We start from the raw sequence: 22,178 nt of genomic DNA, 5'->3' as shown, positions 1-22,178 counted from the left end.
CATCAGAGTTCGGCAGATGGAAGATCTCTCTCTCTTCTTTTTAAATAAACAAACTTCAAAAATAATTTTACACATACACACCTCAAACAACTCAGTAACTTAATATATAACTGGATTAAAATATGGCCAAAGGGCCTGAATTAATATTTCTCAGAAGAAAACAGGCAAAAGGCCCAGTATATATATATATATATTTTTTTTTAAATTTTATTTTAAATTCATTAATTACATTGTATTATGTGACACAGTTTCATAGGTACTGGGATTCTCCCCACCCCTCCCCAAACCCTCCCACCATGGTGGATTCCTCCACCTTGTTGCATAACCACAGTTCAAGTTCAGTTGAGATTCCCCCATTGCAAGCATATACCAAACATAGAGTCCAGCATCTTATTGTCTAGTCAAGTTCAATGGCTTCTTAGGTATACCCTCTCTGGTCTGAAGACAGAGCCAGCAGAGTATCATCCCGATCAATTAAAATCTCCAACATACCATCAGCAAAAATTTACATCATTATGGAATTAATTGACATAGTAATGAGTAACCAATATGGTAAAAGTAAATGCGATTTCTTATCCACCTTCTGTGACCACCTCATTAACATTTCAATTTTGGTTTATACACAACATATAACAATCATAACATAACTTGTTATACATAACATCATATCAAATTAAGGCAAACATGTGGTATTTAACCTTTTGGGATTGGCTCATTTCCCTTAGCATTATGGTTTCCAGTTTGGCCCATTTGGCCACAAAGAACTGCATTTTGTTTTTTTTAATAGCTGAGTAGTATTCCATGGAGTAGATGAACCATAGCTTTCTTATCCAATCCTCTGTTGATGGGCATTTTGGCTGCTTCCATGTTTTTGCAATTACTGATTGTGCTGCTATGAACATAGGAGTGCATGTTGGTTTCTCATAAAACAAGTGTTCTGGACATATTCCTAGGAGTGCTATTGCTGGGTCATACGGTATGTTGTATTTGAGTTGTTTGAATGTTCTCCATACTGATTTCCATAGAGGCTGTACCAGCCTGCAGCCCCACCAGCAGTGGAGTAGGGTTCCCTTTTCCCCGCAACCTCGCCAACAAGTGTTGTTGGTGCTTTTATTCATGTGGGCCAGTCTTACTGGCGTTAGGTGGTACCTCATTGATGTTTTAATTTGGATTTCCCTTATTGCCAGGGAACTTGAGCATTTTTTCATATGTTTATTTGCCATTTGGGTTTGTTCCTTTGTGAAGTGTTTGCCCATTTCCCGTGCCCATTTCTTGAGTGGCTTGTTTGTTTTGACATTTTGGTTGTTTTGTAGCTCTTTGTATATTCTGGATATTAGCCCTCTATCACCTAAGTCGTGTGCGAAGATCTTCTCCCATTCTGTGGGTTGCCTTTTTACTTTGTTGATTGTTTCTCTAGCTGTACAGAAGCTTCTTAGTTTGATGAGGTCCCACTTGTTTATTTTGGTCTTGATTTCTACTGCATTTGGAGTCTTTTTTAGGAAGTGAGGGCCTACCCCTAAGTGTTCCAGTGTGTTTCCAACATTTTCTTCCAAAAGTTTGAAGGTTTCTGGATGTAGGTTTAAATCTTTTATCCATTTGGATTTGATCTTAGTATATGGTGAGAGATGTGGGTCTATCTCCCAGTATATATTTTTAAAATGTTCAATATCACTAACATCAAGAAGGGCCAATCCAAACCACAATGAGCTATCACCTTACAACCATTAGAACACCTCACTGGCAAAGATACGGAAAGAGATTCTAGTATGCTGTTTGGTGGGAATGTGAATTAATAAAGCCATGATGGAAAATCACGTAAGAAATTTAAAATAGCACCACCATATAATCCAGCAAGTCCACTACTGATTATATGGCCAATATCCCCCCAAAAAGAAGTAGTCATTATTTATTAGAAGACAGATGGTGCTGGAGGACACCATGCCATGTGAACTAAGCAGGGACAGAAGGGCAAATGTGAACTCACTTAGGTGTGGAATCGAAAGTCCAACTCAAAGAAGCTGGGAGGAGAGGAGCTTGGTGGACAGGGTGGGGTGGGCAAATCTGGAGGGATGCTGCTCAAAGAGTACAAAATTTCACTTAGTGGCCCAGCACGACAGCTCAATGACTAATCGTCACCTTGCAAGAACCTTGGCATCCCATATGCGCACTGGTTTGTGTTCCGGCTGCTCCACTTCCCATCCAGCTCCCTGCTTGTGGCCTGGGAAAGCAGTGGAGGATGGCCCAAAGCCTTGGGACCCTGCACCTGCGTGGGAGACCCAGAAGAAGCTTTGGCTCCTGGGTTCAGATCAGATCAGATCAGCTCCAGCCCGTTGCGGTCATTTGGGGGAGTGAACTAGTGGGTGGAAGATTTTTCCTCTCTGTCTCTCTTTCGCTCCATAAATCTGATCTGCTTTCCAATAAAAATAAATAAATCTTTAAAAAATAAATTTCAGTTAGAATTAGGTCAAGAGATTATTGGGCCCGGCGGCGTGGCCTAGCGGCTAAAGTCCTCGCCTTGAAAGCCCCGGGATCCCATATGGGCGCCGGTTCTAATCCCGGCAGCTCCACTTCCCATCCAGCTCCCTGCTTGTGGCCTGGGAAAGCAGTCGAGGACGGCCCAAAGCTTTGGGACCCTGCACCTGCGTGGGAGACCCGGAAGAGGTTCCTGGTCCCAGCATCGGATTGGTGCGTACTGGCCCGTTGCGGCTCACTTGGGGAGTGAAACATCGGATGGAAGATCTTCCTCTCTGTCTCTCCTCCTCCTCTGTATATCCAGCTTTCCAATAATAATAAAATCTTTTAAAAAAAAGAGATTATTGTAATACATTTGAAATGTGCTAAGAGTTCTGGTAAACTTGTTACATGTATTTCCTTATCAACAGCAGAGACAAAGAAAGGAGTTAACTCTCCCAAAGTAATGTACTTGCCAGGGTCTGCCCAAGGCCCAAAGCAAAAACTCAATGCAGGATTCCCATGTGGGTGTCCAGAACCCAATTACTCGAGCTGTCGCTGCCGCCAGCTCCAGGTCTGCGTCAGCTGGAAGCTGGAATTAGCATCTGGGGCCAACTATTTAAGCCCAGGGCAGTGAGATGGGGTGGGGGCTCCCCAACTGGCAGCTCAACCAAACACCTCTAGAAGAGTACATTTTAGGTGTTTTTCTTTTTTCTTAACACAAATCAGTAAACATGTGAGGTAATACAAATGTAAGCATGATGTACCCTTTCCATGATGTATACAAACTCCAAACCTCATGTTGTTCACAGATACACACAATTGTAAGTTGCCAGTGACAAAATTTTAGTATCAAACCTAAAATTCAACACACAACTGCTCTATGACTCAACATTGTCATTTGTAGGTGTTTACCCGAGACAAATGAAAAATGTGTGTTCACACAAAGACCCACACATGGATGCTCAGAGCAACTTTCTAGACTGAAAAACAAATATTCATCAACAGGTGAATGGATCCACAGCCTGTGGTAAGCTCATACCATGGGACACTGTACTGTAAGACAGCGATATCCAGACAGACAGTATGAAACACATCAACGAACCTTAATTATGCGTAGCGAAATAAACCAGACCTCCTTACCACCCAAGAGAGGGGCTGTAGGATTCTATTTATATAAAAATTACAGAAAAATAGACACTAATTTAGACTGACAGAACACAGAACAGCAGCTGTGTAGGGACGCAGGGAGGAGCAGGAAGAACTACACCAGGACATGGAGATCTTTGATTGCATTGCTCACTCTGATGGTAGCCATGGTTTTGCAGGTACACAAACACCTGTCAAAGCTCATCACATCACACACTTCAAATGTGTGCTGCTTTGAAAGTCACCTAGACCTCAAGACAGGCATTTTCCAAAAGTGGAATGAGAAAGAAAATCATACTTTTGTACACTAATGTGAGACATAGCCAGGACACGCTCACGTGTTTAAAAGCCGTGGATGACACATGTACCAAGAGATGCCTCTGTCTCACACTGCCATTTGTAGATGTGTTTTATATGGAATACCTGGGAGACACACGATACAAGTCTGAAGACACACCTGTTCACCCGTTTAACCTAGTTTGAGACTTGAAGAAGCAATACAGAAGGCTTGTCATCTTACCCATCCCTGTATCACTTCAACTATGAGTAGCAGCTATGTATTGTTTCTGAGGTTTAAAACAAAATAGAAGAAAGTGAAAAGGAAATGGTAAGTTTTAAAATCTCCCAGGCAAGATAAGCAAAGGCAAAAACCAAATGGACTTCTTTTATGGAACAGAAAGAAGGGGTCTTGTATTGGGGACAAAGTTACGGGGGAACACACACCAAATTCACCTGAACATAGAAGATTAATTGCTGCCCCAACCCAAAGGAAAGGCACTACTTCCTTGGACCACCTGGGTGGGTGACAGCAGGTGTCTCTCCAGCAGGTGTTTCAAGGCACAAAAGTACCTACCAAGTGCTTCAAAGACCCACAGCCTTCACTCTGATGTCCAGTAGGGGCTAAGGAACATTCGAGACCACAACAAAAATCTGGCAAGGTCTCTCCTTAGCCTATATTGTTTTGGTTGGAGGGGAGGGTTAGGGAGGGGAGTTCAATACCTTGGATGATTTTCTGCTGCTGCTGACGAATTTCCTCAAAGCCCAAGCCTCTGGTCTCCTCCGGCTCCTCAAAGAGCCAAGGGTTGGGCGCTCCTCCCTTGGCTTCATCCCTCATCAGACTGGACCTAAGGACAATGTTAAATGCGTTACATACCTCAGAGAACCACAGCTCAGTTGCAAACTACTCCCCCAAGTGCAGAGAAGGCCAGCCTCACGTGCTCTGAGAATTTACACGTAACCACGATTTACTGCATCCTGAATTTATGCTAGGAACCGTGTTTGGGGCTGTTTGAGATACAGGACTGAATAAGGCACAGGTCTGGTCTGTGGAATTACAGCCCGTGACAAGTATGATGGGAGAACCACTCATATTCATCTCCCAGGATGTCCTGGAGTCCACAACTAAACAAGAGATTAGGAAATGAGGTTCTTCTTCTTGTTGTTGTTGATTTCAAAGGCAGAGTTACAAGATCTTCCAGCTGCTAGTTCATTCCTCAAATGGCCACAATGGCCAGGGCTGGGCCAGGCTGAAGTCCGCAACCTGATGCTTCTTCCAGGTCTCCCACATGGGTGTGGAGGCCCAAGTACTTGGGTTGTCTTCTGCTGCTTCTCCCCAGAAAAGAGCTACAAAGCCAGTCCCATAAAGCAGGGGGGCTGGATCAGAAGTGGAATCGCCATATGCTATAACATTGATCCCAGTAAATAAGGTTCTTTTATTATTATTTTAAAGATTTTCTTTATTCATTTGAAAGGTAGAGTTACAGAGAGAGGAGAGAGAGGTCTTCCATCTGCTGGTTCATTCCCCACATGGCTGCAACAGATGGGGTAGGGCTGGTCCAAAGGCAGAAGCTTTTCCTGGGTCTCCCCCACGGACGCAGGGGTCCAACTACTTGGACCACCCTTTGTTGTTTTTCCAAGCCATCAGTAGGAGGCTGGATCAGAAGTGGAACAGACGCCCATATGGAATGCCTACACCACAGACGGAGGCTTACCTAGCCTGCCACACCATGGCACTGGCTGCACATATGAGGTTCTTCACTGGCCTTTTTATTTAGGACAAGTTCTGTCATACACCAAAGGTAGAAATATCATCTCTTAGGCAAATACAATGTTTTGGCTACGGATTACAGCCCTGCCTTGAATGTGCCAGGATCCCATATGCGCACCGGTTCTAATCCCGGCAGCTCCACTTCCCATCCAGCTCCCTGCTTGTGGCCTGGGAAAGCAGTCAAGGATGGCCCAAGGCCTTGGGACCCTGCACCCACATGGGAGATCCGGAAGAAGCTCCTGGCTCCTTGCTTCTGATCGGCTCAGCTCCAGCCATTGCGGCCACCTGGGGAGTGAATCATCGGACAAAGATCTTCCTCTCTGTATATCTGACTTTGCAATAAAAATAAATAAATCTTTAAAAAATGGAGGGGTATTGGTTGCCCACAGTAACAGGACTTCAAATTGCATTACATGAATGTAATGTAGTATTCATAGCATAAACAACACACTGAATGATCAAGCTTCATGCTCGACTCCATCTGGTAACCCACATGCTCCTTCATCATCAGACACACAGCTCGCATGGTCCAAGGAGCAGGGAACACACGGTTCCCACCTCGGTGCCCGTGTATCAGACTCTCAGGCATCCCCTCCTCTGTCCCCACTTGTCCATGTCCTGTCCAAGAATCAGCCTGTGCAGTGGACCATCCCCAACCACTGTCACATACAGGATGGAGATGCGACTGTTGTGGCGGCAGCAGTGGGAATAACAACGCTCAGCTCTCACTTTGTGCAGGCACAGTCCCGAGTTTTATATGTATCCACATGTTCCTCCGTTACTCAGCATTCTTCTGGCCCTGATCACATCTCTCCTTGTCCAGAAATAACTGCCACTCTGTCCAGCCTTTCACACAGACGAACCCCAGGTCCACTAGATAAGAGGGAAGAACTGAAACTCACCCTTCGCTATGGTGCCTGCAGTTTCCCTGCACAGAGAGAACAGCTTCCAGTGCATCGCCAACCCTCATTACAGATGGCAACAGCTGCTCCCGCTGGTGCGGGGAGGGTCATAGAATGGAAATCAGCCATGTCTTCCAACCAGCTGCTTGATCCTACTATGTGCATGGTATTCTAATCAATGCAGATACAAAAAAAAGAATACACACAAAATAGACCAAAATCATTGCCCTTACAAAACAAATGCTTTATTTACTTATTTATTTTGTAGCTAAAAGAGTTATAGAGAGGGAAGGAGAGACAGATAGAATCTTTCATCCATTGGTTCACCGCCTGGATGATTGTTAACAGCCAGCACTCTGCCAGACCAGAGCCAAGAGCTTCCTTTGGGTCTCCCATGTGGCTGACGGGGCCCAAGCACTTGTGAGACCTGCTGCTGCTTCTCCCAGACCATCGGTAGGGCGCTGGATCAGAAGTGGGGCAGCTGGTACTTGAACAGAGAACCCAAATGGGATGCTGGCATTGCGGTAATGATTGTACACACTATGCCACAAATTCAGCCCCCATGAAGTGTAAATGCTTCCTACAGGTGCTGTTTTGATTCTGAGGATAGGTGTGGATATGTTGGGTATGCGTCAGGGCTACAGGTGGAATACAGCATGCAAAAAGTTTGCAAAGTACTTAACCTAGCAGAAGCACTTGGAAGAAAACAATCACTCAATGAAGGTAACTGCTATCGCACTATATAAAGAACTCCTTGAAATGCTGACATCACATAAGCGAGTCCATCCCAAAAGCTCTATGAATTTTTATCTTGGTGCCTTTGACCCCATAGATGAGTATGATAGGTTTCAACCAACTAAGCCAGGTAGCACTAGAGGAAAATGTTGGATTCCTTAGGCTGTGAGACTGTAAGCACCCAGCTGGTCTCTTCTTCCTCAAGCGCATGAATCAGCATGTCATACGGAGACACAAAAACTTCTGCCACGGTGTCAGAGAGGCAGACTTGTTCCCTTCAAGCCTCATTTGAAGTGCCTGCGCTCAAGTGTTGAGAGGCAGACCTGTCACATTGGATCCGTTTCCTAATAACGGGGAAAAGGACGGGGAAAATCTGTGCTCCGTGTACAACCCCCTCTTACACCACCTTGCTAAAACACAAAAACAGAAACGAAACAGGACTCCTGTGGGAGTCTGGGTCACTGCGAAGCAAGTGCCAGAACCTGTGGGACAGGTCAGAGGTGTGTCAGCTGCCTCAGAAGTGCACCGGTGGCCAGCCGTGAGCAGCCACTTCAGAGCAAACCGCTCTTGGAGTTCATGCTGGAGTTTCTTCGTGGTAGCTCTTGGGACTCCTACAGCATATGGTCAAAAATCCATTAGGAGAGGGAAAAAAAAACCTATGCAGTAACTCTTAACAGGCTAAAAAAAAATGGCAAAGTAGAAATGTGGCCGTATATACATGTATATATATATGAGACTTAGAAATACACATATATTTACATATGTAAACAGCTGTCAGAGAATCAATGACAACATGGACACAATTTAGCATCAACAGCAGACACACATGCCCTGTCTTCTTCTCCCTCCTCTCCCCTTCAGTGTTTCCATTCTGCTGATTACAATGCCTGTTCCTGACAAGGTCACAGTGACCTTGCACGCAGGACCCTGGTTTTGCTGTTCACCTGTCCTCATGCTCAGCTCGACTCCTGAGGTGGGGCCTTCTGAGACTCAGAATTGTTGCAGGTGCAAGGAAACTGAAGGAACGGAAAGCATCATTTTTGCTTTCAAGGAGTTTCTAATCAAACCGGAAAGAGAAACCCAACCATGATGAGACACTGAATTAGGCCAAGAGCTACTGCCCCTGGCTGTCCTTGGATGATTCCAGCAACCCCCTTCCTCCAGCCCCACTTTCTCACCTGTGAAAACATGTCTCTCAACAGTTTCCTGCCTCCCTTCTGGCCAGCAGTGGGCACAGGACACCTTGCTAACAGTGGCACTAGACACAGTGTGGGAAGTCTCAACTTGGTGTGAGGAGGTGGGCACCCTTCTAGACCCTCACTATGACTTCCTGTGGAAGGAAATTACTATGCTAGATGATGTTTAAGATCTGGACAGCGTTAAGTTTCCTCATGAAGTGCATAAAAAAGAACAGAGAAGAAAAACAGTACTTTCCCCTTAAAACCTATTCCTCTCTCTCACTCGCTCCTTGTTTTCTCGATTTGTATAAATTCACAACTGACTGACTGAATACTCACTGGCTCAAGCCAAAAGCCTTGGACTCTCTCTTTCACACTCTGTATGGTCTAACCCATCAGCCAGTCCCTCCAAGCTTTTCCCCTCTGTCCTGGGACCACTCCAGCACACCTGTTGCCTGCCTCTACTCCTCCTCTCCCTGCAGCTGCCAGAGCCTTTGCTGTACATGCCAGCCTGCCTCGCCCATTCCCAGCCTTCTGGGGTCTTCCCACCCCCGCCAGCGTTAAACGTGCAGCGTCTTCGCCGAGCGTCTTGGCTGACTCTGGAGTGCACTAACATTCCGTTGCAGGGCGGACGCTCTCGCCTCCAGAGACCCATGGCCCTGCCTCCTCACCACACACCAACTCTGCTGCCCTTCTACTCCACAGCAAAGAGCACTCTTCCCTGCACTCCTGATCCGTCTCTTGACTGCACTCAAACTGCCAAACGGCATAGATGGTTATATTCTCACCGCTACACTGTAAGCTCCATCAGGCTAGGAACCACTTCTCATTCATCACTCAGGCCTAAAGGGCATGGAGAGAAAAACTCTGCCTTAAAATTTTCAGCAAAATATATATATATATATATATATTATGTATAATATATATAATATACATACATATAAATGGATGAATTTAATCAGGAGAATTATCAGGGGTGGACATTTGGTATGCAATTAAGACACTGTTAGGCCACCTGCATTCCATATGGAGTTGCCTGGCTAAACACCCCAGAAGGGCTCTCTAATTCAGCTCCCTGCCATGGAGACAACTCAAGGTGGCAACTCAAGGGGCTTGGGTCCCTGCCACCCGTATGGGAAGCCCAAATTGAGTTCTGAGCTCCTGCTTTGACATACCTGAGCTCTAACTGTTGCAAGGCATTGGGGCAGTGAACCATCCAGAAGATCTCTGCCTGTCTTTCTTCTAAAACATACATTTTAGAAGAGTACAGAAAAAAACAGAGAGAGAATGAATTGGGGGAAAGGGACAGAACTGAATCTAGCAGAATTTAACTCCAAAGTAGGTAATGACAGTGTGCCACTACCTGTTGTAATATCTTTTCACTTCCACTCTTTCAGATTTTTTTTTAAGATTTATCTTATTTTTATTGGAAAGGCAGATTTATGTAGAGAAAAAAAGACAAAGATCTTCTATCCACTGGTTCACTCCCCAAAGGGCCACAATGGCCTGGAGGGTCCCAAGGCCCTGGGCCGTCCTCTCCTGCTTTCCCAGGCCACAAGCAGAGAGCTGGATGGGAAGTGGAGCTGCCAGGACACGAACCGGCACCCATATGGGATCCTGGAACTTCCAAGGGGAGGATTAGCCAGTTGAGCCAGCGTGCCGGGCCCTCTCCCAGAATCTTACAGATTGGGCTTTCTGCCAGTTCCCCATACTATAAATCTTCAAATATATATACACGAAACCTCTTCTACATACAAATACAAATTTCCTCAGAGAAAAAGCTGCACTTGCTCACTCTACTTCCTGAACGGACCCATGGCAAGACAACTTCTGTCTCCCCTCTCCACTCAAAGGGTCCTCTCAGCCATGGCCTTGCCCAGGATTCGCTGGACCCCTCTGCCTGGCCTCCCAACAGACTTCATCCCACATCCTCCCACGGCTCCCTCTGCTATGCCCTCTCCTGCTGCCACCCCCCTCTCCGTGACAGTTGGATGTCGCTTCCCCCAGACATCCCCCCAGTCGGATGTCGCTTCCCACCCTTGAATGTGGGTGTTGCGGGAATTCTGCGTGCTGCTCTTCTTGCTGCGTGGTCTCCCTCTGGCCAGTCTGTCTGTCCCCACGGTTTCCGATGCCAGCAACAGATGCTAGCGGCGATTAAGACCACTTAACGCTCAGCACAAATGAACTCGGACAGATTTCCCCCAAGGAGTAGGCACAGCACAGATCCTTCCTAGTGGGACCACCGGTTCAGAATCCCAAGGCAGGGAGTGGGAGGGAAGGAAGGCTGGCCGGCCTAACAGCGAGAACAGACCAGGCCAGGCCAGGCCGCCTGCCCGTCAGCCTCACTGCAAAAATTGCTGCTCTGAGAACTTACAGATGGACTTCACACACAATACATTGCTGCAGCTCCCCCTCGCCTGTCTGCATCTGTGTCTTTCCACCTGGCTGCACCTCCCCAAGTTCAATGCATCTAACAGCAAGTTCACAGCCTTCCCTGCACCCCTCTGCGGCTTCTCTTCTGCTCTCTGCTTGGTTAGCACAAGCGCCATACTCCCAAGGTAGCTGGGTGTTTTTTTCCCCCCATGGCCTCTTCTCTACTACATCTCACAAATGACCCAGGTTTTCCTCGAAGATGGTCCTCGAGTCCACACCCTCATTCACAGCCCCATGAGCCCATCCCTGACGAAGACCCTCGTCACCTCTACTGAGGACCATAGCACAGCCATGGCCTTCTCATGGGTCTCCGTGTCCCCAGTCGCTCTCTCATCCTCACACAGACATCACACGCGCATTTCCTCCACCTGGCCCGCTGTGCAACCTCACCCCCCTCACACATAACCCCCGCCCCGAGCACACACCCTCCTCTTCCTCCATGAGCCCCACAGCCTGTACCCAAAGGCACCAGCTTTCACATTCTCATGTTTTTGTATGAGTCCGGAGGGCCCCACCACATCCTTTGTTCCATCAGGCAAAACTGCATTCGGCCCCTAAGGTTCAGCCCCAGGTCACTTCTGCTGCTCAGTCCTTCCTGAGCCAGCCTCCCCAGGCCCCTTTCCCTCGAATCAATCATGGCAGGTGCTCCGGGGGGCTCTCGCCTCGCATGCATCAAGCAGGGACTGCGGTTAGCAATGGACTCCTCTCTCCCCCTTCCTGAGTTACGAGCTCAGGGAGGGAGGGGAGGCCGCTCGACAGTCATGTTTATATCCTCGGCACCAACACACACAGCCTTGGAACACGCCAGAGAAGTATTTGGTAAATGTTTACACAACAGCACTGGGAAAACCACTGGATTTTTAAGCCAGGGGAAAAGAGAGAAAGGGGGAAAAAAAAGCCGAGGAAAAGTATTTAACATTTTTATCTTGAGAGATTAACAGCAACGAGGGAAAGAAAATGAAATCAACCGCTATCTGTCTTCCAGACTTCAATGGCCAAGACCAGTTATCGCTCGAGCAGCGGCAGGAATTACTGAGCTGGGCCAGTAAAGCACCTGGTGGCTCAGGCCTTGCCTTTGGAGCGTTCCTCTCTTGCCAAGCTACAGGAATGAGACACTGCCCTTCTGACTTCAGAATAGGTGGCTTCGAAGGTTTAAAAAAGAAATAAAAGTCGACATTTTTTTTAAAATCCATATACTTTCAAGAATGTCTCTAAGAAATGGAACTTATCAAATAAATGTCACACCCCATCGCCTGGCTAGATAGCCATCCGGCCAAGATTATCAGCAGAAGCTTTGTGGTCACTCTCCAAGCCACAGGGAGTGTTCATTTTCATCCCCACGGGGGCGGGGGTCGCCTCCTCAGTGACGTCAGCACCAGTGGGGAGCCTCAGGGAGCCCCCATAGCCATGGTGGCCTTCTCCACTGGCTACGGACTTGGAAATAGCCAAGTGAAGTGCCTTTCTGGTGCTTTTCCTTCAAAAAGATGTCAAAGTGACTACAGGGCACATTTATTTTGTTATTTTGTCTGGGAAAAGAAAAAAAAAGAAAAAAGATCTATGTGTGAGTGTGCTTAGACCCTGCAGATGGGGGCATGCCAAGAGAGGCCACGGTCAGGCCAGCAGGCAGGGACCTAAGCAAATTAGCCGGCGGGTGGCAGGGCTCTCGCGGGGGAGCCGGAGCCACCACCACCTCCACTCGGAGGGAAAACCCCACGAGTGTTGGCGAATTGGCTGCATGGAGGGGATGAAGATCTCTAAACACGGGTGGCTTGGAAGGAACCGACACAACTTAGGAAAAGGGAAACTTCTCCCAAAGTTCAACAGAGCTCCCCCAAACAATCCCAGTGCAAAGTGTTCCTTTGAGATCGTGGTCGGTGGATGGAGACCTGAAGTCACGGTTACTGGACTGTTCACTTCCTTCCGTCTAGCCTTCCGGGACATTCCACGTCTCTACCCAGCCATCCTTACGTCCAACCAACAAAAACTTTGCTGAATATTCTTAGCACTAAGCCAGGAACTTGGGAGTGAACAAAAGGCACACATTACCCCAACTCTTCTGGAACTCACATTGTAGGGACCAAAAATGCTTAACGAGGTGCCCATTTCATTAAAATGAAAACTAGTATTAGTTCAGAATAAAAACTCAATTTGCAAAATATCTTCCTTCCCAAGGAAATTTTATCATAGCATCTTGAAAATCTCTGTGAATGGGGTCCGATGTGATAGCCTAAATCCTCACTTTTCATATGCCAAGATCCCATGAGTGCCAGTTAGTGTCCCGGGTGCTCCATTTCCTATCCAGCTCCCTGCCTGTGGCCTGGGAAAGCAGAGGAGGACACCCCAAAGCCTTGGGACCCTGCACCCACGTGGGAGACCCAGAAGAGGCTCCTGGCTGCAGATCTGCTCAGTTCTAGCCATTGCGGTCTCTTGGGGAGTGAACCAGCATAGATTTTTCTGCCTCTCCTTCTCTCTCTGTAAATCTGACTTTTTAATAAAAATAATAAATCCTTAAAAATCTGAGAGTGAAATATTTTTTTCTAATTTTAAACCAATCCTATGTTTCCTCCTATCCTTGGCCAAACTTACCCGAGTGACTTAGCGGAGGAGGGAGGAAGGGACACAGCTTCTGGAGAGGGAGAATTTTCACTACTTTTTGAACTTCCCCAGGCTTTCCAGGAACAACCCCTACGTAAACTAATGAGGAGCGTGATCCATGGCTATACGGGCCTGTGTAGACACATTTACGACTATCCAACACTCTATTCTTTTTTATATTCCACACATTCGTTTTTAAGAACATCAGTGAAGGTGCCAACACCATGGTATAGCAGGTTAAGCGTCTGCCTTTCTACTGGCATCCCATAAAAGCACTGATTCAAGTCCCGGCTGCTCCACTTCCGATGCAGCTCTCTGCTAATATATCTAGAAAAGGAGCAAAAGGTGGCCCGTGTTCTTGGGTCCCTGTGCCCACATGGGAGAGCTGGAAGCTGCTCTTGGCTTCAGAATGGCCCAGCCCCAGCCATTGTGGCCATCTGGGCAGGGAACCAGTGGACAGAAGATTCTGTCTTCCACCTGGAGTGAGGGAAGACCACCCACAGTCTTTCCTTTTGGTCTTCAGAGTCTCAGAAGCCCAGGCTGCTGTTCTTGAGGATCGTCAGGAAATCTAAAACCAGGCATATAAAACAAACAAACCAAAAAAAAAGGGTAATGTTCTTTTACCCTCTAAGTCTTGGAACTTGAAAGTAGAAAAAGAGTAAGGGAGGGGTTGGTTGCAAGGCCAAATTTATGGTGCCTGGGCGCCACCTGCTGGTGCAGGGCTGAAGTTCACCCTGCAGCAATCCAGAAGTTATGCTTAACATGGCAAGCTTGGCCTCATGTCCGGGAACAGAACGGGCCAAAGACACCAGCATGCTCACGTCTGATGAGGGAAGGTCTAGTCCTAGAACCAGGCCTTTTGGATGCTGTCCTCCATAAGTACTCTTAATCTTTCATTTTCTTCTTCACAAACCCAGTGAGTGCCTGGCTCCTGCTATATTTTCTCTTTTTAGTTTGCTCATTTCCCTTCTTGTTCACTGTATAAAAAATCAAACGTCCAACTCATTGTGCAATTTAACACTTAAAAAAAATACATTTATGGGCTCGGCAGCGTGGCCTGGTGGCTAAGGTCCTCGCCTTGATCCCATATGGCCGCTGGTTCTAATCCCGGCAGCTCCACTTCCTCTCTCTCCTCCTCTCAGTATATCTGACTTTGTAATGAAAATAAAATAAATCTTAAAAAAAAAATACATTTATATAGAAAGTTCAAGTTACAGAGAAACCGGGAGAGTTGACACAATTCTATGGTTCACTCCCCAGCTGGTTGGCTGCAATGGCCAGGGCTGGGCCAGGCAAAAGCCAGGAGCCTGGAATTCCTTCTGGGTGCTTCAGCAGTGAGCTGGACCGGAAGTGGAAAAGCTGGGACAAGAACCAGTGCCCATATGGGATCCTGGAATCATTGCTGCCCCATATAAATACTATTCTACGGACAAAGACGTGAGTCTAACAAAATGGTCATTGGCTGGAAATGGCAACCGCAGTAGTGATTCTCTAAGCAATGGGTAAAAATCCAAATTTCCCATTAAAAGACTACATGAGGGGTACCATGAATAACATAGTTGAGCCAAAGATGCCTGTAGAGCCATCATGTCCACCTGAGTTCATCTAACCTGTATCTGATATGCAAATGACTCAGACACGCACGCTCACTCTGCGCCCTGGCACCCCCTCCTGCTGTGGCCAGGCTCAGCTCCTCTCAGGTGACTCGCGCAGGCAGCTGGACACCCATGCGAAGAATGGCACCAAAACTATTCCTCCAGAAAGAACAAAGACAGGACACGGGGGGGGGGGAGGAAATAACACAGTGTGCCCTCCATTCATTCTACAAGGGCTACACCAAGTTTCTTCCAAGGTCCTCTCAACCCACAGCACTCATACCCATGTTTGTCTGTTCTCATCTCGGGACCACAGATGCCCCACACCGTTCCAGAGTGACAGACACATCCCCCGGGAGCACACCCCTCCGTATCCCTTCCACCTTGTGCTGCGGCCAGGGACAGCAAGGGCCCCCTTGTGCTCCAAGGGCACCTTCCATTCCAAGGAGCTTGGTGTGTGTTTACCTCACTCGACCCCACCGCACTGTGAGAGGTTCATCTCCATTTTTACTTACAGAACATCCAAGAGTCAAAACTCAAACCCAGGTTTTCTAATCCTCTTTTGTTCTGAATCATGCAACAAAAAAGTAACAAGGTGGGACTTGAGGGCTGCTTGGCCGACCAGGAGGGAGATGACGGACAGGAGGACTTGGCATCCAAAGCCAATGAGAAGTGGACAGACCAGGGCTCCTTCAAGTGGAACCACCCCAGGAGCCCAGAATCAGAGAGAGGCGTGAGACAATGGCATTAGGCTGACTCGAGTTCTAGCTCGCTCTCCACCACTGAATCCACCTCGGGCACACCTTCCCTAAGCATGGGTCTCCCAGCCCATGAATCAAGAATGTCATCCTAGGCTTCCCTACGAAGACAACAGGGCAGGTCACGTGAAACAATGGACAGTATGCGAGTGTCCATCCAAAAAAGGTAAGAATGGCAGAACAAACAAGACTTTTTCTTTTAAGCAAACTAGGACATTACTTTTTTTTTTTAGTTTCTGAAATAGTTTTATCAAAAGCCCAACTGGGAAAAGAGACAACAGATATTTTTCTTAAAAATAAAAAAATCAGCAACCTCAATCACCTAACACAGTATACACACTATTTCCTCTTGCTTCTTCCTGTTCACTCATGGACTGGACTGGAATGTTCCTTTTTTTTTTTTTTCCAATTCCCAAATGACTTTTAAAACTTCAAATTAGTGCATGTGAGAATTGAGGGATCTTTTTACTTCCCATGCCACAAGTCAGAGCTCGCCTAGAACTTAAGGACTGGAAGCTCAAAGCAAGCTACTCTTTTTCAGTTGGTTGTAGGTTGGTTGTTCACCCAGCCCAGTGCGGTCACGTCCATAAGGGGAACAGGCCCTCCCACTGACGGCCAGAGAGAACAGAAGGAAACAGACCCACATCTCTGGTCCTGCTGCCTCCACCTCGAGGACCCTGTCCTACGAACCAGACATCTCCATCCTCCCGGGTGTTCACAGCAGCGTGGCTGGCAGCTGCGGAAACCATCTGGGCCTGTTACAATGGCTCAATTCACTAACCCGCCACACTCAAGCACCGGCATCCCTTATCGGCATCAGTTCGGGTCCCAGCTGCTCCACTTCCCATCCAGTTCCCTGCTTGTGGCCTGGGAAAGCAGCAGAGGAAGGCCCAGAGCTTTGGGACCCTGTAAGGCCTGGAAGAAGTTCCTGGCTGCCGGCTTCGGATCAGCTCAGCTTGGGCCATTGTGGCCATTTGGGGAGTGAATAGGCAGATGGAGCACCCTTTTCTCTGGATAAATCTGTATTTTCACTAAAAAAAAAATATATATATATATATACATATTTATGTTACAGAATAAAGCTACAGAAAAGAACTTGTTGGATCTATTGATTTGGAGGGATGTCTAAATGGGAAAGAATTAAAATACAGGAAAAAAAGACACATATAAAATAAAATTCAGCTTTCATTAAAAGGAAAAGATTCATGTTTATGTAAACCTATACATGAATACTTGTGGAAGTTCAGATAAATGCAGGGCAGGAAGACCCCACCCCACAGAGCCGACGCTGCAGAAAGACCCCACCCCAAAGAGTGCACGCTGGTTGGTTACTTCAGGACCTACACTGAAGGGAGGAGGAGAGAGTTAAGCTATGATTGTACAGTCAGTGTGCTGGGACTTGTTATAATGACCGTGTTATAATCTTTACTTGTTAACTTGTTATACTTGTCATAATGGCAACTTGCTACAACGATCGGCTTCCTGTTATAAAGACCTTGTTGGAATTTTCAAATCCAATCAGGGCGCTGTGTCCCCAGCAAGTGGAGTCTGAGCAGGGGGATGTGAGCAAAGACCCAGGGAGGAAATGACACCATAAGCGACCACTGACTGACTCAGAAAATCCCTCTCCGCCTGTAAATGAAGAATGGGAAACCAACACCAAACATGAGAAGTGGCAAAGTCAACGATGCCCCCCAAGTGGGAGGAGCAGTTGGAAGGTGGGAGCCAGAGAGAGACGCTGTGCAGCCAGTCTAAAGAGAGGGCGCCTTAAAATGCCCATCAGCTTCGTGTTCACACAGAGCAGAGTGGGAACGAGAGAGACCTGGAAGGCGACAGAGTTCTTCCTTTCCTACCCTTGGGAGGCACAAGCAGTCTTAATGTGTCCTGAACGCTTTCCAAAGTGGGAAAACCCTAACTTAGCAAAATACAGAACCAGGAAGGGTGGCTGAGGCGTTCCCTTGTATTGACTACATCGCCACCTAGTGGCTTGTCCAGCATATAGCTTCTAGACTGGGTGTGTGTGGGTGTGTGGGGGTGTGTGGGGGTGTGTGGGGGTGTGTGTGGGTGTGTGTGGGGGTGTGTGGGGGGGTGTGTGGGGGTGTGTGGGTGTGTGGGGGGGTGTGCGGGTACGCGTGCACAGATCTGTATGCACGTCAGTATACACGCATGTTTAGGAGTATCTACATCTAAGCTTCTATTTTTACACACACACGCCAATACATATACACATGTGTGACACAAACATATGTAGGATATAAATGCATGTTCATATACATTTGTACTTACATGCATGTTTTATAATTCTAACAAAACAATGAAGCAGTAAAAAAAAAAATCCCAAGTGTAGCAGCATAAAGCTTCCAGAAAATTCACCACGTGACTGCCACCAATAGCCACTCCCCATGAGGCAAGGCACAGTGGCACCAGACCTTAGAAGCCCCCTGACTGATGTCCCAGGCTTCACCCCCCACAAAGGGAGCCACGCTCAGGAGCTGTAGCGCTCAGAGTTGGTTTTTCCCTTTCCAGGAATGACATCACACCACGGGTACTCCTGTGCCTGGCTGATGTCTCTGGATGGGATGCCAGCGAGAGTCAGCCACCACGCAGCAGGCACTCGGTGGCTGGTTGGTTGACCCTCGTCTGCTGTGCGGCGACCACTGCAGGAACACGCTGTGATGTCGTTGACCCATTACCCTGGCCGTGTTCCTTGGGTCCCCTCTCCCGAGGAGCGCAGAACGAGCAGCACTGCCACGAACGTTCTGGCTCAGGTCTCTTGGACGGCTCCACCTGGGCCATATGGCTTCATGAGGAGGCCGCATAGATTTATGGTCCCACCGGTGGGATATGAGAATTCCAGTCGCTGCCACATCCTGGCCACACTCGTTGTGTCTGTCACAGCGTCCATTTGAGCTGCTCTTTGCAGGCAGGGCGTCAGGGCTTTGGCTGGTAATTTCCTGTGGAACACCTTTTCACAGGTGCGCCCGTCCCCGGGTCCTTCCTTGGGAAAGGCCAGGTTCCATCCTCCTCCCCGTCCTTTTTGCTAAGGTCTGCCTGCCTTCTGATTTACAGCAATCCTTCACATAACCTAGATACACTTCCTGTTGAGCACCTGTCTGGCAGAGAGTTTCTAGCCTGTGGCTTTTATCACTCCTCATGGTATTTTCTGAGAAACGTTCTTTCTTTTCATGGGGTCCAAACTGTCCTATGTTCCTTTTAAGTGGGGTGTCTTTCTCGTGCCTGTTTAAGAAATCTCTGCCTTATGCCAAGGTCATCAAGATGTTCTCCGACGTCTTCTTCCAACGCTCTCGTATCTTTCACGTTCAGATCCACGTTCTTTGGGGATTTATTTTATGTTGCGGAACAGCAGGGGCTAAGATGTATTCTTCTGTATCTATGCAGATATCCAGGTGGCCTATTATCATTTACTAAAAAGACTCTCTGTCCCCTCACTGCGTCTCAGTGTGACAGCCTGAGTCATAAATCAGGTGACGAAAAATGCACTCGACTGACATCCAATTCTCTGTTGTTCTCTGTCAACGCCACGCTGGGGCTTTACGGTGAGTCCTTCAGCCTTTCTGTTCTTCAGAATCACCTTGGCCCTTCTCGTCCCGTGGCCTCCGTGGCCTTGCTGCATAAACCGTAACTGTGATCAGCTTCTCAAGCCACAAAACGGAAACACTCAACTGGCTGGGGACTGTCAATCTATAAATCAATTTGGGGGGAAAAACGGCATTGTTACAATGTTCAATCTTTCAACCTCTGCGCATGATTTAATGCTGCTTCAGGCTCTAGTTCTAAACAATGCTTCTTAAGTTTGCTGTGTAGGGGTCTCAGACATCTTCTGTTTGACTAATATCTTAAGGTTAAAATAATATTCGCATGTAACGTTATTTTTTCCACTTGCTATGTCTTGGTTGCTTCGTGTTTTAAAGACCCTGTTGGAGATCTTCCACCTGCCAGCTTACTCCCCAAAAGCCTGTGACAGCCAGAGCTGCGTCATTGGACACCAGGAGCCAGGAACTCCACTTGGGTCTCCCAATGTGGGTGACAGGGACCCAAATACTTAGCCACTATCTGCCATCTCCAAGCATGTGACCAGGAAGCTCAAAGCAGAAAAATAGCTGAGATGTGAACCAGGCAACAACAAGGGGTGCAGGTGGCCCAAGGGGCTGACTCCTCTCCTGCTCCAAGTCCCCCACCCGACTTGGCTGGCTCCTGAAACATCTTCAAGGACTGGCACTGTGCCCCAGGGTGTTAGGTTGCCACCTGCAACACTGGCATCTCATCCAGAAGTGCAAGTTCAAGTCCTCACTACTCTATCTGGTCCAGTTCCCTGATAATGCTTGGCCCCCTGTACCTATGAGGAAGAGCCGGACGGGGTCTCAGGCTCCTGGCTCTGGCCTAGCCATGACCTGGCTGTTGCAAGGTTTGGGAATGAACCAGAGGATGGAAAAATCTCTCTAACTATTCCATTTAAGTAAACAAAATAAATCAAAAAAAAAAAAAAAAAAAAGGTGGGGGCGGCACATTGGCTCAACTGGCTAATCCTCCCCTTGCAAGTGCCAGGATCCCAGGGAGCACCGGTTTGTGTTCCGGCTGCTCCCTGTTCTTTCCAGCTCCCTGCTTGTGGCCTGGGAAAGCAGTTCAGGACGGCCCAAAACCCTGGGACCCTGCACCCATGTGGGAGACCTGGAAGAGCTCCTGTCTCCTGGCTTTATAGCTCTGGCCATTATGGCCACTTGGGGAGTGAATCAATGGATGGAAGATCTTTCTGTCTCTCCTTCTCTCATGCAAATCTTCATATCCAATCAAAATAAATGAACTTTAAAAAAAAGAAAATTAACAGATATCCCTTCAAGAAGTAACAGCCTCATAAGTGCAATAAACTAAAAGCTTCAGAGAGCTGTTCGCCAAGTTCTGAGACAGTTTAAAGATGTTTACAAATGCTACTTTCAACGTGCGACTTCACAGTGTTCAAGATACAGTGCTAAGAAAAAAAAATACAGTGACGAGTGCCTTCTGTACCATAATTCATGTAATAGGATTAAAACACAGGCGAGAGGGGTGTGCGTGGTGGGTGGGTGTGAATCATCTCTGGGAGGGTATTGACGTGAAAAGAGCCGAGCTGTCACACATGGCTGCCTTGGGAAAGGCCGTGAGAAACCCGTACCCCAGAATGGAGAGCCCCTTACATTGTGACCGGCTTGACCGCTTACTTACACTTGGAAAAACTCTTTAAAAAAATCTAGAGTTCCTTGCAACTACTGGATTGACTCAAAGTCTCAATATCTTGGCCTAATATTACCAAAAACTGCCTCTCTTGTCCGCTCCACCGCCCCCTAAACCCCCCAAGAAAGTGGCACACAAATTGTGCTTCTCGCTAAAGCATACGCTGGGAGGCGACAGTGATGGCTCGAGTCATTAAGATCCTGCCACACCGCCACAGGAAACCCGGATGGAGTTCCCGGCTCCTGGCTGGCACCTCCCAGCTGCTGTGGGCATCTCGAGGAGGGGATCTGAGGACAGCAGCAAGGAGGCACTCACACACATGTGCTCTCCATCTCGTACTTGCTCCGTTTTGTTGTAGATACGTCTACTGAATTTCCACTTTTACGCTGCTTGTGATGGAAGACACAGATAAGAGGAGAAACATTTATTTGCTGAGCTAATAGTTAAATGCTAGGCTTTGATCACTATCTTCGAGGAACATCAAATCTAGCCTAAGAAACAATACACAGATCAGCGCTGAGGTGTGGCACATTAAGCTCATGCCTGCGACGCTGGCATCTCTCACGGACACCAGTTCAAGTCCCAGCTGCCCCACTTCCAGTTCAGGTCCTTGCTAAAGCACCAGGGAAAGGAGCAGAGGGCGGCCCAAGTTGTTGGGCCCCTGCACCCACGTAAGAGACCTAGATGAAGCTCTAGGCTTTGGCCTGCTGTGGTCATTTGGGAAGTGAATCAACAAATTAAGATCTATCTTTCCTTCTCTATGCCTTCCAAATAAATATTTTAAAAATAGTATATGTAGGGCCCGGCACGGTAGCCTAGGAGCTGAAGTCCTCGCCTTGCATGCACCCATAGGGACGCCGGTTCTGATTCCCGCAATCCCGCTTCCCTTCCAGCTCCCTGCTTATGGTCTGAGAAAGCAGAAGACAGCCCAAAGCCTTGGGACCCTGCACCCACGTGGGAGACAAGGAAGAGGTTTCTGGTTCCTGGCTTCGGATCGGTTCAGCTCCAGCCATTATAGTCACTTGGGAAGTTATCTGTAAGCCTGACTTTCCAATAAAAATAAATATAGGGCCCGGCGGCCTAGCGGCTAGGGTCCTCGCCTTGAA

At 47.6% G+C, this 22,178-nt stretch overlaps 1 protein-coding gene across 1 annotated transcript in view; it reads right to left on the bottom strand.

The window, feature by feature from the left end:
* The window catches only part of STX8 (syntaxin 8), a 231,307-nt gene that overhangs the window by 174,154 nt on the left and 34,975 nt on the right, over positions 1 to 22,178 (bottom strand). Inside the window, exon 5 of the mRNA XM_012929734.2 lies at positions 4,600 to 4,724. Coding sequence (XP_012785188.1) covers positions 4,600 to 4,724 — 125 coding nt within the window. The remainder of the gene's footprint in view (positions 1 to 4,599; positions 4,725 to 22,178) is intronic.

This window comes from Ochotona princeps, chromosome 17 (assembly GCF_030435755.1).
Source record: "Ochotona princeps isolate mOchPri1 chromosome 17, mOchPri1.hap1, whole genome shotgun sequence".
Classification (NCBI taxonomy): Eukaryota; Metazoa; Chordata; class Mammalia; order Lagomorpha; family Ochotonidae; genus Ochotona; species Ochotona princeps.
This window is presented reverse-complemented; position numbering and strand designations above follow the sequence as displayed.